Raw genomic sequence first — 14,057 nt, forward strand, 5'->3', positions numbered from 1 at the left:
CCTTGCGGTGGAGCCGCTCCTATCTCCCAGACACCCCGAAGTGTCAGCTCCCCAGCGGGCGGCGCTGCCCCAAGACGCTCGCAAAGCGCGGTCAAAAGGGACAGCCAGGGGCGAGCCCGACCTCCACCCCCAAAGCACTGCCGAACAGCAAGCCCTCTGCTAACACCCTCCGCCCGTCAGTTGTCACTCCCCAGGTCCCGGAAGCGCAAGCCTCCCCTATACACCATCGCGGGGTTAATACAGTCTTCGCCCCCGCCCGAGGGCCAGAAAGAGCCTCCCACTCCCCCCGGGTAAGGGCGCAGGCTCCTCCAGCACCACGCAACCCCCCAGCGAGGGAAAGCAACTCTCGCCCCCGGACCGCCGACAGCTCGGGAAGGGAAGGAACCGGGGGTCTCACCGCTGAAGACCATTGCGGCAGAGGCGCCCATCACGGCGAAGAAGGAGGCGTACGCGGGAGCGTCTTCGGACATGGCTGGGCGGTGCTGGGCCGGTGCTTGCGCGCTGCGGGGAGCTGACGGTCTCCTTCTGCCTCGGGGCTCCGGCTCCTCAGACAATGCTCAGCGCCAAAACTGCGGAGGCCGCTTTGGGACGGGGTCGGTGCACAAGCCGAGCTGAAGGGGTCGGATGCAGGAAGCGGTGGCAGCACAGGCACTCGGCTGGGTGCCTACTGACGTGCGCTGCCTACGGACACTGCGCTCTAAATACCCAACCACCGCAGGACAAAATGGCTGCCGCCGACCGGTCACGTGACCCGCCCGCCGGCGTTCCCTCCTTCCCCCGCCCCTCGGGGATCAGACCACTCACAGCCAGGTGGGTTTCACGCCTCACTCATGGACATGCAAATCTATTCCCCAGCCTACAACACCGTCAAGCACATTATTCCCCGTTGCAAACCAAACAGATCCCATCCGTCGGTCTCCAAGCGGCGTGAGAGAGGATCTGAATCTCACTTTCCCTCTTCTTCCTTGCGCAGATGGTTTAGTCCACTCCCCACTTCACTTCCTCCCGGCAAAGGGTCCGCCGCGTCGGCCACAGCTGAGCGTGATTCAGCGCATATTAACATATGGGGCGTGTCCAGCACAGCAAGCCCCTCCTCTCTTCGATTTGCGAAGAGATAAGGACTGTGGAGTGGGGGTGTCTTGGGGTTTAGGGAGTGGGGGGAGGGTAGTGACTTACGTCAGAGCAAGTGCAGCGCACGGGGCAATTGCCTAGGCCAGCGCCTAGAATCCCCAGCTCTTTCTTGGACAGCAGGATGCTCCAGAGGCCTGGGGGTGGGGGCTAGAACTGCTGGGCTACTGAGCATGTAGAAAAGTGGAGTAAACGCTGTCATTATTACATGTATAAGTGACAGTCTGCTGGGCACCTTGTAGTCATAAGAGCGGCCATGCTGGGTCAGATCAATGGTCTATCTAGCTTAGGGTGACCAGACAGCAAATGTGAAAAATCGAGACAGGGGTGGGGGGTAACAGGAACCTATAAAAGAAAAAGACCCAAAAATCGGGACTGTCCCTATAAAATCGGGACATCTGGTCACCCTAATCTAGCTCAGTATCCTGTCTGCTGATAGTGGCCAATGCCAGGTGCCCCAGAGGGAATGAACAGAACAGATTTAAATTTTATTAGAGAATATTTGAAAAATAAACAATACAGAAAATTTGAGGCGTCAGTTATTGGTCATTGGGGGTAACATACAGAGTATAGGGGGGATGTTAGTGTTTTGGGGTTGGGCAGCACACATAGTATATACAGACTGCAGTGTCCCCAATGGGGGAGGGTAACCAGTGGGCAGGATCAGGAAACAGCCGATAAACGGTGAGGGTCTATCACCCATACAGGAAGTAGAGACAGTCATGGGTATAAGTAAGTGGGCTGGGTAATGGGGATGGGGTGACCCTCACGTGGTGGGATTCAGTTAGGTTCGGTGGGTTCAGGGCTCAGGGGATAAAGTCCAGCAGGGGGGGTTATAGGTCTCTTCCCCCTTGTGGGTGCACGAGGTCTCCATGGCTCACTCTCGGTATTGGCGGTGGCCGGTGATGTGTTCCGTGTAGATGTCCCGGGACCAACAAATAGTGTCCGAGACCATTAGGCGTCTCATGAGCCGTGCGTAATGATGGCCCACCCCACAGGTCCTCAGCACGCGTTCGTTACATGGGTCCCAGGCACCCAGGGCCCCAACGAGCAGAGCGTCGATGTGCACCTCGTAGCCCTTAGTCCGCAGGGTGTCAGCCAGTGATCCATTCCCTGTCACCCATTCCCAGCTTCTGGCAAACAGGCTGGGGACACTCAGAGCATGGTATTACATCCCTGCCCATCCTGGCCAATTGATGGACCTATCCTCCATTAATTTATCTAGTTCTTTTTTGAATCCTGTTATAGTCTTGGTCTTCACAACATCCTCTGGCAAAGAGTTCCACAGGTTGACTGTGCATTGTGTGAAGAAATGCTTCCTTTTGTTTGTTTTAAACCTCCTGCCTATTAATTTCATTTGGCGAACACTAGTTCTTGTGTTATGAGAAGGAGTAAATAATACTTCCTTATTCACTTTCTCCACATCAGTCATGATTTTATAGACCTCTATCATAGCCCCCCTTAGTTGTCTCTTTTCCAAGCTGAAAAGTCCCAGTCTTCATGGGCGGTGGGTTGCATAGGCTGGGGGAGGCTCTTCCTCCCCAAACAGCCAGGTATGGCCCCTCCCACTGCCGTGACCGCTCCCTTTGTGTGGCTCCAATCCTCCAGCTCCAGCCCCAGTGCTCCAGATGGGGTTGGGGCCTTGCACCGCCATCCTTCCTGGTTCTCTGGCGGCTGGAGCCAAGCGCCACTGACGCTCCAGGACTGGGAAGGCTGGGGCCATGCACCACCCTCCTTCCCATGCTCCGGGGCTGTGGGGTCTGGGCTGCCCACCTTCCCGGTGTTGGGGAGGCTGGGGCCGCGTGCTGCCCGCCCTCCCATGCTTGAGGCTGGGGCTGCGTGCCACCTACCCTCCTGGTGCTTCTTTGGGGCTGGGGGGCTAGCCGCGGGACTAGGCCAGTGACTGCGGTGGGGGAGGGGAGGGCTCTGGGCTCCGGGGGAGTCGGAAGGGAGGGGCTCAGGGATCCTGTGGGGGGGTGGAAGGGGCATGGCCTCGGGCACAAGGGGCAGGGCTGGGGGTTAGCCTCCCCCAGCCGGCAGTTCGCATGCCACCCATGCCAGTTTTATTAATCTGTCCTCATATGGAAGCTGTTCCATACCCGTAATCATTTTTATTGCCCTTTTCTGTACCTTTTCCAATTCCAATATATCTTCTTTGAGATGTGTGTACCATGGATTTATATAGCGGCAATATGAAATTTTCTGTCTTATTATCTGTCGCTTTCCTAATGACTCCCAACATTCTGTTCGCTTTTGACTGCTGCGCCACATTGAGTGGATGTTTTCAGAGAACTATCCACAAGGACTCCAAGATCTCTTTCTTGAGTGGTAACGCCTAATTTAGACACCCATCATTTTATATGTATAGTTGGGATTATGTTTTACAATATATATTACTTTGCATTTATCAACATTGAATTTCATCTGCCTTTTCGTTGCCCAGCCACCCAGTGGGTCCAGTGGGAAGCCTGATGAGATTACAGTGCCCATAAGGAGCATGCAGACAAAGGATGGATGAGGGTGGGTGTGCAATTCAAGGCTTTGCTGACTTCATTTCTTTTGCTTAAACTGGGACACCCCGATACTCCCTCTCCAGGAGTCTCTTTTCACCCCTACTAGTGAGACTAGATAACACCCCACCCCCATTTCCTCCACCCTTACTACTGAGGCTGGATGGTACTGTTCATAGATCCCTCAGAACCAGGGACTGACTCTGTTGTGGGACTCCAAGCAAGAGTGGTCCAAGGAAGGAATTGGTTGGAGGGCTTTGTTCTGTTTTATTCAGGTTCTTATACTTCGCTCATCACTATAATGTTGTCCTCTATTCCCATCCTACTAGTGGAGTAGGGAGGAGATCAGGCTGATGGGTGCCACCATTGATGTGGGAAGGAAATGGGAGTTTCTTCTCCTCAAGAAACACTTCTCTTCACTCCTGACTGGGAATCAGGCATTCCGGGTTGTATTCTTAGCTCTGCCACTAACTTTGTGTGCAACTTTGGCTATGTCACTTAAGCTATGTCTACACTAGCACTTTTGTTGGCAAAACTTTTGTCAGTTAGGGGTGTGAAAAAAAGTTTCTGACCAAGGGCTGGGGGTTAGCCTCCCCAACCCCTGACCAAGAAAAGTTTCATTGACAAAAGTGCGTGTGTGGACAGCGCTGTCAGTGGGAGAGCATCTGCTGCTGACATAGCTACTACTGTTTGTTGAGAGTGGTTTAATTATGCCAGCGGAAGAGCTTCCCTCCCACCCCTCCAGCATAGAGCAGCTACACGGGAGACCTTACAGCGATGCAGCTGCGGCAGTACAGCTGTGCTGCTGTAAGGTCCATAGTGTAAACATAGCCTTAGCTTCAGTTTCTCTATCCATGAAATAGGGATAATAATAGTCATCTGGCATTTCTGCACAAAAGATACCCTTAGCAGGGTAGGCCGAGCACCCCCAGACCCGCCCTCAGTGGCTCCAGCCCAGACTCAAACCCCACGACCCCAGCCCGAGCGCGGCCCGATTCCTGGGGGCAGGGCTTGCCGCCCCCAGGAATTGGGCCCTGCTCTTGCTAAGGCTGGCCCTGCATGCACATCTCTCTTCAAAAGTCCTGTGGCAATGGGGGAGTGGTAAAGCAACAGGTGAAGATGATTATTGGCAGTTGTAGCCACAAGCCTGCACGCAGGCGGCCTGGGTCATTGGTCGCCCATCCCTGACCCAAGGGCAGCAAGGAAGCTCAGCAACACCCCAGGTGACAGAGCAGCCCCTTTTAGGATTGCACTGCTCTCTCTTTGTAAGGGAATCGGCTGAATCAGCCTAAAGCCGGCCCTGTGTGCATGAATGACGTGTGCGTGAAGTTGATTAAAATGGGAGAGTCGTTGCACTGGGACAATCCCATTCTCTTGGCTGCTGAAGCTTGGCCCAGTAACACAAAGGCTGTTACAGCTGGAGGCTTCTTTAGCTGCAGTGGATAGCCTTTTGTAGTGCTCCATCATGCCTTCTGTAGTGCCCCATCATGCCTTTTGCCTTTATGTTGCTGCACTGCTTTTCAAGCCGTTGGGCCAATATATTTTGCCTTGGCTACCAGAACAGTCTTCATATGTTTGGGAGGACAATCCCTAAATCACCGTCAGTTTCCACACTTCCGGTTACCCTCACCAGGTTTAGCCCGCCTGCCAAGTTAGTTTAACAGGGTGTGGCCATTGTTGCATACTTACAGCTACTTGGAGCCACAGGTGAAAGCTGGGTGTACAGGGAGGACCACAGAGGAAAAGAACCACTCAAGGAGTGCGCGGCAGTTCAAATCACTCAAAGGCACTACCTCTCCCATACACCCCTACAATGTAATTAACACACACAGATACTCTCAGCCAGTTTGCAGAGTAATTTACGCATGATTTAACAACAGTCCTGAATCCCTTTCAAAATTATACAACAATACAGCAGAGCCTGAAATATTATTTTATTTCATTGAATCAAAATGCGTGAATAAAGTTTTAAAATTACTCTAATCCTGGTCAGCTTGTAGCTGTTTATCATCATTCATTTCATTTATTAACATTGCACAGTCCATCATATCTCCAATCCAACCCTTAAATATTGTAAGTATTATAAGAAATCCTTGGCCATTTACCAGTTGTCGCGCCGTTGCTGCACACCTTTTTGAACCTCACAGTGAAGGGAGACAGAACTCAGATCCTCCTGCTCCAAAAATCCAGGCTTCATGAGGAATCAGTCATAGCTATTAACAGTGTGGGGCCGATAGCACACAGCTGAGTAGCTCTGATTCTGTTCAGTAGAGGGCTGTGATATGCACTCACGGTAGCCAGTTCCTTGTGGGCCTGATCTAAAATCCATTTAAATCAATCAAAACAGTGGACCTTGGATCAGGACCCATCATAGTATTCTACCTCTCCACTAACAACCATGCAACAAAATAGTTGAAAAATATACAGTAAGGGGAAAGAGACTATATAAGGACACATAACCAAGGGCTACATGGTGCTCTGCCGGAGAACCAATCTTAATATGTATGATATGGAAGATGTTGCAGCCAGCTTCAATTATGTACATACAGCTACAGAGACTATGGGTTCCAGCATGCAGTCCTCCATCTTAATTCAATCATCCTTTCTCTCAGATCTAGGTGTAGCATTGTATGCTGGGACCTGTAGTTTATTATTAATTGTTATTATTGTTCCCAAAGGTCTCAATTGCGATCAGGACTCCATTGTGCTAGGCAGCAAACTCTTGCGTAGACAAGCAGCACTTAAGGATAATTAACCTGTAGAATAATTTATCTAAGGAAGTGGTAGATTTTCCATCACTTGGAGTCTTTAAATCAAGACTGGGTGTCTTTCTAAAACATATGTGCCCCAGCTCAAACAGAGGTTGTGGTCTTGATGCAGGAATTGCTGGGTGAGGTTCTCTGGCCTGTGTTCTGCAGGAGGTCAGGCTATAAGATCAAAGCAGTCCTCCTGGACTTAAAATCTATGAATCTTATAGTCTAATTAGAAATGAGGCACAATATGTGAGTATGGCAAACAAAAGGAGGGCAGGGATGGGGGTGGTGAAGATAGGAAAATGCAATCACAAAGGTTGGCTATGTGCACATCTCCATATTTCCCAATCATCTGAAAGTTGAAAATATATCAATAAAATTGGCTCTCCCAGACTGCTGCATTACTTGAACATCCTTCATTGGCTGATCTCATGTAGGCATCATGGAGAGGGTAGTTCTGTAGGAGCGATGTGAAGGGGGGAGGGGAGAGGCCTTACAGATTAATTCAGGAAGTGTATTTCATATATAAGGAGCATTTTGGAAGAAAGCACAGAGGCATTTGAGGGATAAGCAGGCAAATGTATGTACAAGGCTGGCATTGTTAGTGGCACAAAGGGCATGTGGTCAATGCAACAAGAATCAAGAAGGGATGAGTGGGGAACAACAGAATTGTGAAGGGTCTTCAGTTTGATGCAGATGGGAAACCAATGGAAAGTATCAAAGATGGTGTCATAAACATACAGCTAAGGGTAGCATAAAATCCCTCCTTTACCTATAAAGGGTTAAGAAGCTCAAATAACCTGGTTGGCACCTGACCAAAAGGACCAATAAGGGGAGAAGATTCTTTCAAATCTGTGGGGGAAGGTTTTTGTTTTGTCTCTCTTTGTTGTTCTCTCCAGGTCAGCGAAGAACCAGGGCAGGGAAAATACATCTCCTAAAGCCATACCTGAACTAAGCATTTAAGATTACAAATTGTAAGTAATAGGAAGGAAATGTGTTGGATTATCTTTTATTTTAGCTTGTGAATTTTCCCTATGTTAAGAGGGAGGTTTATTCCTGTTTTTTTTTGTTTTGTTTTGTTTTTTGTAACTTTGAAGTTATGCCTAGAGGGGAATCCTGTGTTATAAATCTTATTATCCTGTAAAATTACCTTCCATCCTGATTTTACAGAAGTGCTTCTTTTACTTTTTTCTTTATAATAAAGTTTTGTTTTTAAGAATCTGACTGGGTTTTTAGTGTCCTAAAAACCCAAGGGTCTGATCTGTGCTCACCTTGGTTACCTATTCGGTTGGTATATTATTCTCAAGCCTCCTCAGGAAAGGAAGTGAAGAGGCTTGGGGGGATATTTTGGGGAAACAGGAACTCCAAGTGGTCCTTTTCCTGAATCTTTGTCTAATCACTTGGTGGTGGCAGCAAGATCCACTTACCAGGGATCTTTGGTGTCAGCAAGGAGAATTTGTGCCTTGGGGAAGTTTTTAACGTAAGCTGGTGGGATATAAGCTTAGGGGGTCTTTCATGTGGGTCCCCACATCTGTACCCCAGAGTTCAGAGTGGGGCAGGAACCCTGACAGATGGGGTCACATTGGAGCAAAAGATTGTGAAGATGACCTTAGCAGTTGCATTTTGAATGGATGGGGGATGGGACAATGTGTGTGTAAGGGAGGCCAGAGAAGATGAGTCAAGACTTGCAATAGTCAAGATGGGAGACACTGAGGATATGAACTAGAGTTTTTGAGGTGTGGACAGAAAGAAGAGGCTATGTTTTTGAAATTTGTGTAGGAAGCTGCAGAAAGCTTTGGACATGGACGGGAAGTGTGGCCCAAGAGAGAGGGAAGCCTCGTCAGTCATGACTCCCTAGGTTAAGAGCCTGAGTGACCAGGAAGTGTTGTCAAAGGTGAAGCAAGCATGCAGGGAGAGGGGGCTTCAGGAGAACAGATAAAGAGTTCAGCTCTGGCCATGATAAGTTTAAATTGCTGATGAGGCATCCAGGAGGTGTCAGAGAAACAGGCTAAGATATGGAGTTGGATGGCGGAAGATAGGTCAGGAGTGGAAAGGTGGATTTCCAAGTCATCAGCATAAAAACAGCATATAAAGCTGTGTGAGCGGATGAGATCTCCAAAGAGAGGATGTAAAGCAAGAAGAGCAGTCCACCAGGGATGAAGCCCTGTGGGTTACACAGAGCATGGGAGAGGAGTGGTCCCACAAAGATGCAGAGGGAACAGCCACAGAGGTAGAAGGAGAACCAAAAGGGCAGCATCACAAAAGCCGAGGGAAGGCAAGATTTCAAGGAGAGTATGTGGATAGTGTCAAAAGCAGCTGAGAGAGTCTAGGAGTATGGCATAGAGGCTGAGATTTGGCGATGAGCAGGTCTCCAGAGACCTTGGAAAGAGCAATTTTAATGGAGTGAGGAAGGCAGTGGGTGCATGTAGTGGGTTCCGAGGTGAAGGGGAAGAGGGAGTTAGGGTGGTACGTGGACAGGTAGATGGGATCAAGGGTGGGTTTGGTGAGGATAGAGAGGCCAGAGTGTGTTTGTGCTGTGAGGAGAAGGAAACAGAAGGTTTGGCTGTTTGGGCTCCAAAAGGCTGTATTTGGCCCACGGCCTGCACTTAGGAGGTCAGAGAAATGATAAGGGATTGGGGTTCCTGCCTGGTGTTTTAGCCCTATGGATATGAGTGGTGGCTAATCCATTAGCTGCTCCTCCACTGCTTTCCAGAAAAACTGTGAAATTATTACTGCAAATTCTCACAGCATGGACATCAGCATGGTTCTGTCCCATCAAGGCATTGACAAGCTCTAGCTGCCCCAGAAAGAGGTAACACAGAGCAAAGCTTCATGAAGTACATGGGAGGTAAGGTCTCCTCAGAACTGCAGTGGTCATGAGAGAAACCTTCAGGGAGACAAACGAGGGAGGAGAAGGGAATGGGACCCCGGGGCTCATTTAGAGCCCTCCCAAAACAGAGCTTGCAGGTGGAGAGGTTAGGGGCTCAGCATGGTCAGAATGTGCCCTTTTGTAAACTCCTGAAAACCACTTCCTAACTGTAATCAAAGCAAATGGGAAGTGTCCATTCTGAACTCATTTTTCTAGAGATTAAGCTGAAGGGGAAGAGGCCACTTCGGAGGCAGTAATGTAAGCGGTGATTCTGCCATTTCAATTCTTGGATTATGAGGCAAGAACGAATTCCAGCCACACCATTAATAAAGGCACCTGTTACCATTGTGGTGTGGCATGGGTGTGGTTTGATGCTGGAACAGGTTCTCTACTGCACAGTTACCCTTGTTTTATTCATTGTTCACCATTTGTGATTCACGTTCCTTGAGACAAGGACTCCTGTGAAGCCCTGCCCTGTTCCCTACATATTTACAACATTTTTCAGCTAAGGCCCAGATTCAGCAAAGCATGGCAGTATGTGCTTAAGTCCAGTGGGACGTACTTAAAGTTAAAGTGCCTTGTTGCCTTGAGGCCTTAGTTAGCCACAACAAATGTTACTACAAAGTGTTCATATATTCACGGCCGCCCAGAGGGGGAGCAAGTGGGGCAATTTGCCCCAGGCCCCGGGCCCCACAGGGGCCCCCACGAGAATATAGTATTCTATAGTATTGCAACTTTTTTTTATGGAAGGTCCCCCCGAAATTGCTTTGCCCCAAGCCCCCTGAATCCTCTGGGCAGCCCTGCATATATTGTACTAATGCTACAGTGTGATTTTCAAAGGCTCCACAGTCAATATCAAATCCAAACCAGCACTCAAGGCACTTCTCACTGGGGCTATTTTCCTGCCAAATTTCAGCTTTCCACTACAGCTGATCTGGTGCATGAGCTGTTTTTGCAGGTCACAATTTACACTTTTATAATGGGAAAACTACTCTGTTTTTTTCACAGGGACTTCGGAGAGTTGGGCTGAGTTCCCGGCTCTACCATACACTCTCTCTGTGACTTTGTGCTAGTCACTTCATATCTCTGGGTTTCATTTCCCCTGCTGTAAAATGGGGATAATAGTTAGAGCCAGTCAGGAATGTACAGACTAAATGTTTTTTTCATCAGAAAAATGCAGATTTGTTGAAAGAGAAATGTTTTGTGGGAAAAGGTTGGTTCAGACACATTTTTAATGAACAATTTTTGATTTTTTCCACCCCAAAATTGTCAAAATGTTTCATTTTGACATTTTCAGAATGAAAAAATTCTGGTTTTCCATTTGAAATGACTTCATTTGGACATTTAAGCTATTTATAGTAAAAATAAAATAGATGTTTTGATTGCCCTGAATCAAATATTTTAGGATTTTTGGTTCAGTAATATTTTTGAGATTTGTAATTTTTGTCCCAATTTGGGACATAAAATCTTTGAAATCTTGAAAATTTTCATGTGACAGGAAAACCATTTCCTGCTCAGCTTTAATAGTAATATTTTCTTCTTTCACTCTTTATCTGTCTTGTCCATTCAGATTGTGAGTTCTCTGTCTCTCGCTATGTGTATGAACAGTGCCCAATCCAATGGGACCCTGAGGTGCCTCTAGGCAATACTGGAATGAATAAATAAATAAATACAAATAATAGTTTAACCACTTTCCCAAAAGTTTCATCCTCAAGCAGAGACCAAGTCTGGCTAACTTCAGCCTTAGAGGCAAAAGTTTCTGAAAATTTAGTCCAATAAAAGAGGGGACTAGAATGAAAATGCTTATGCAACCTTAGCTACAGCAGTCACGGTTGCTAGCACAATAATAAGACACTCTGTTATAAGGCCTGCACTGAGCCTGAGAAATTCTCTTTGTTTTCAGCTGCAGTCACTATCCTGCATTTAATAGTCCTAGTAACACAGGCCACTCTTGGAACTTGTAGTGACTGCATAATTACGTTCCCTGGCTGATTTTTCACCCTGCTGGAGATAATGACCTTCGCAAAGATTCTGTAAGCAATCCAAGGGGGAGAGGGATTGAGACTGGAAAGAATGAGGAAGGAAGCTCTGGGGCATGTGTGTGAAATGAAAAGCACAGATTTCTTATATTACAGATTTGGCTATGTCGTTCTGGGCTTTAACTATGTTCATACACATGGGAAGAACCCAGCACCAGATGTGTGCAGGATAGACAGCAGCTGGAGACAGTATGGTCTAATAGAAAGCACACTGGATTAGGACTCAGTTCTATTTGGTCTGCCACTGATCTTCTGTGTGACCTTGGGCAAGTCTCTTTCCCATCCCACCTTTTGTCTGTTTTGTCTATTTAGATCAGAGGTTCCCAAAGTGGGCGATACCGCCCCCTGGGGGGGCGCTGGAACGATCCAGGGGGGCAGTAGTAGCCTCGGGTGCAATTGGGGGGCGTTGAATAAAAATAAGGGGGCGGTGGAAGCATAAAGAAAGAATATAAGAAAATTTTGAAAAACCGTTCGTACATGTTTCATCTGTTGTGTAACATAGAGTTAAAGTTGTAGTGATTACTTTATTTTCCAAATAAATTCACAAATTATAACCGATCAGGTGTCAAGTCCGCCAACAGCTCTTAACAAGCAAGTGTTGGCAGGCGAGCGTGTCGCGCATTGTCGGGAAGTCCAGCATGCATCGGCAGGAATATGTGCGTGTAATGACTTGTTTACAATACGATACTATAAATAGGCGACATGTATGAAATCTAATTTAGATTGTTTCTTAATTGTGTAAAAAGCAGTTAACAATAGTGCAATAAGTATTTAAATTTTTTTATTCATATTCAATACCTTCGATCTTTACGGATTACGGATCACATACAAAGCAAATTGTATTATTGTTGTTTCAATAAAACAGCAATTTACACGTGAGTATTTTTATACATTTTCTTACATATCTACCGTACGTTTCTGTGTCTCTAGTGCTTACTAATAATAAAATCGTAGCAGGCTTGTGTCGGTACAGTACTATTTGAAGTGTACAGTCAATATATTTGTCATATTTTTTATTACAATATTAACGGGAATGAAATCGTAAAAAAACTGTTAACTATTAACATTTATTTATATCTATCGAATCATCTGTGTTAACTGGTAAATAAGGCGTGTGTTAATAAGGAACAATTATTTAAATAAGGGCAAACTAAATTAAAACTATTAACTGATTTTTAATTGCATATTGATTATTTTTTAATTAATTATTTCTTGATAAATTTAGTTTGATATTTGACAGTTTAATATCAAATACATATATCTAATGCTGAGCAAAGAACAAAACCCAGTTTATTAGTTTCATTAGTATTTTAGTTTGGTTGTCTTTTGCCATCTTACGCAAAAACCACTGTATACCTGATGTCGTGGGCGATATTCTAATAACACATCTTTCTTTACTATATTGTAGGACGTAGGTAGAAATATAGATACATAAAAGAACACAAATTTGTCACTGCATCTTTCTGTTTGTTCGCTTAAAGAAGGTAGATTTCCAGGGGGGCGCTGAGTAATTTTTTTTCTGAAAAGGGGGGCGCTGAGTAATTTTTTTTCTGAAAAGGGGGCGGTAGGCCAAATAAGTTTGGGAACCTCTGATTTAGATTGTAATCTCTTTGGGGCAAGGGCTGCTTCTCACTCTACGCCAGGGGTCGGCAACCTTTTAGAAGCGATGTGCTGAGTCTTTATTTATTCACTCTAATTTAAGGTTTCGCGTGCCAGTCATACATTTTAAAGTTTTTAGAAGGTCTCTTTCTATAAGTCTATAATATATAACTAAACTATTGTTGTATGTAAAGTAAATATGGTTTTTAAAATGTTTAAGAAGCTTCATTTAAAATTAAATTAAAATGCAAAGCCCCCCCCGGACCGGTAGCCAGGACCCGGGCAGTGTGAGTGCCACTGAAAATCAGCTCGTGTGCCGCCTTCGGCACACGTGCCATAGGTTGCCTACCCCTGCTCTACGCTTGTATTGTGCTTAGCACAAGGGGGCCCTGATATCAGTTGCGGGGGGAAGGGCTCTAGGTGCTGTTGTAATACTAATAAATAGTAATGATCCAGAAGTGAGTTTTCTTCAGAATGGAGACCAGGGAGGAGGCTGGTGATACCATGGGCCATTTTGCTCTGGTGGTATGGACCCTCCACTCACCAGTATCCACAGCTAGGTTTTCCTCTACCATGGCAGTTCTCAATCTGAAGACTAGTTCAATTGTTACCCACACAGGATATCATTTACCTCCATTCCTCTTGTACCAAATGGGCCGCGATTGTCATGGGGGTGAGAGAAGAGACACACAAACATGCAGTGCAGGAGAGTAATGCTAACTGCACCCTATCATCCACACACAGCATGGTGTGCAGGCTGCAGTGCATATGGTAAGCACTCCTGCTCCAGGGGCCAATGGGAAAGTACTTGAAGTGCTACTCATTTATGGCTGCTTCCCAGGCTACAGTGGGCGTGGCGTGTGGCAGGAGGGCATAGGCCATGTCAACATGGAGTTTGCACTGATGAGAGAGGTCCCCTGTCTGGCTATTTGTGAGCTGATTGACTGTCAGTGCAGGCATCACATACAGGCCTTGGCTACACTTGCAAGTTACAGCGCTGTAAAGCCTCCCCCAGCGCTGTAACTCACTCCCCGTCCACACTGGCAGGGCACTTACAGCGCTGTATCTCCCTGGGTACACCGCTGCAGGTACTCCACATCTCCGAGAGGAATAACAGCTGCAGCGGAGTGGCTAGGACTCACAGGTGTGAGTGTAAACG

At 46.9% G+C, this 14,057-nt stretch overlaps 1 protein-coding gene across 1 annotated transcript in view; it reads right to left on the minus strand.

Annotated features, from left to right (window-relative positions):
• The window catches only part of ATP6V0C (ATPase H+ transporting V0 subunit c), a 29,209-nt gene extending 27,560 nt beyond the window's left edge, over nt 1-1,649 (minus strand). The window contains exon 1 of the mRNA XM_005313120.5: nt 398-1,649. Coding sequence (XP_005313177.1) covers nt 398-470 — 73 coding nt within the window. The 5' untranslated portion in view covers nt 471-1,649. The remainder of the gene's footprint in view (nt 1-397) is intronic.
• Nucleotides 1,650-14,057: the final 12,408 nt, after the last annotated feature.

Source organism: Chrysemys picta, chromosome 10, assembly GCF_011386835.1.
Source record: "Chrysemys picta bellii isolate R12L10 chromosome 10, ASM1138683v2, whole genome shotgun sequence".
In the NCBI taxonomy this organism is placed as follows: domain Eukaryota; kingdom Metazoa; phylum Chordata; order Testudines; family Emydidae; genus Chrysemys; species Chrysemys picta.